Source organism: Egretta garzetta, unplaced genomic scaffold (genome assembly GCF_000687185.1).
Source record: "Egretta garzetta isolate BGI_Z169 unplaced genomic scaffold, ASM68718v1 scaffold340, whole genome shotgun sequence".
Taxonomy (NCBI): domain Eukaryota; kingdom Metazoa; phylum Chordata; class Aves; order Pelecaniformes; family Ardeidae; genus Egretta; species Egretta garzetta.
The window spans coordinates 1,396,072-1,397,581 of NW_009258377.1; the positions used below are offsets into that span (position 1 = coordinate 1,396,072).

The 1,510-nt window shown below is 55.7% G+C and overlaps 1 protein-coding gene across 1 annotated transcript in view; it reads left to right on the forward strand.

The window, feature by feature from the left end:
* The first annotated feature begins 242 nt into the window (after nt 1–242).
* Nucleotides 243–1,510, forward strand: part of TOX (thymocyte selection associated high mobility group box) — a 220,863-nt gene continuing 219,595 nt past the window's right edge. The window contains exon 1 of the mRNA XM_009640323.2: nt 243–344. Coding sequence (XP_009638618.1) covers nt 243–344 — 102 coding nt within the window. The remainder of the gene's footprint in view (nt 345–1,510) is intronic.

Sequence of the window (1,510 nt, forward strand, 5' to 3'; positions counted from 1 at the left end):
AGATTTTTTTTTTTTTTTTTCCTCCTCTCTCTCTCTTTACAAACCACAAACGGATGTGAGGCAGGGAAGGTGTTTCTTTGACTACTGAAGTCAGGCACCTCTTTTTTTATTCTTCTCAGTCTTCTTGTGTGTCCCCCTCTCCCCTCGCACCCGCTCGCACACACACTCACACCCCCCCCTCCCCCTTTTTGCACCAACATTAACGACAAAAAGAAAAGGAGTTTGCTTGATGTTTTAGTGAAATGGACGTAAGATTTTATTCACCACCTCCTCAGCCGGCAGCCGCTCCTGATACGCCTTGTTTGGGACCTTCCCCCTGCCTGGACCCCTACTATTGCAACAAGGTGACTCGTGTTTTGTGTCGTCCGAGGTGTTTTATCTGTGCTGTCGCTTGTGCTGTTGTCGCGGCGCGTTGCATGAAGCGGGCGCTGCGCTTTGGCGAGCCGCGCACCAAGTTCACCGGCCAGGCAGAGGGCACCGGCACTTGCCGGGATTTTGGGGCTTGGGTCTTTACAAACCACAAACGGATGTGAGGCAGGGAAGGTGTTTCTTTGACTACTGAAGTCAGGCACCTCTTTTTTTATTCTTCTCAGTCTTCTTGTGTGTCCCCCTCTCCCCTCGCACCCGCTCGCACACACACTCACACCCCCCCTCCCCCTTTTTTGCACCAACATTAACGACAAAAAGAAAAGGAGTTTGCTTGCTTTCGGAGGAACGGCGTGGACAAGGATGTTGATGCGGAGCACTTGATTTCTAGGGCTCCCTCCCGTTAATGAGGAAAGATCGCGCCCGCCACAAACCGGCAGAAACTCTCTGCCCCGCCGCGTACCCTGCAGTTCATGTGTCAAAGCGGTGCTTGGCCGTGCCGGGAGCACGGTTTGGGGTGTGTGGGTGTGTGTGTGTGTGTGTGCGCGCGTGTGTACGTGTGTGTGACACGTCTCTGTATACACACATCTCTATATATGCGCAATAAGGATGTGCAAGGGTGACAAGTCGGTTCAGAACGGGAGCTCGACTTTGTCCCGGCTGTGCAACTGCCTTAGCGGTTTCTCTGTAACTTGATGAAACCGCTGCAAACAGGGTCGGTGCCTGAGGAGAGCTAAGTTTTAGGTCCCCCAGCCCCGGGGAAGGAGGAACTGCAGAGGAGGCTCGCGCTAGCCCAAATCCTGGGGTAGGTTACGAGAGTTTGGTGCTGCCATTCCGGAGCACTTTGCATGACTTTTGCCGCCGAGCAGGGGGGCTGGGGTTCCCCGCATTGTTCCTGCTCCTGTGGCCTGAGCCCAGCTGGTGCTTTATGCCTGGGCTGCACTTTCTCTGCTGTTACGGAATGGCCTTTGCACATGAATAAAAGCCCGGCCGTAGGAAGTAATCAGGAAGTGCGAGCTTCCCGCAGCACTTCTTGAGCACACCCCCGCCCGGGGCGAGCGCCGCGAGCGAGCGCGTCCCCAAAGATGCGCTTAACCCCCCCGCGCCCAGGCGTTCGCTGAGAAACCCGCCGCGGAAGCCGGCG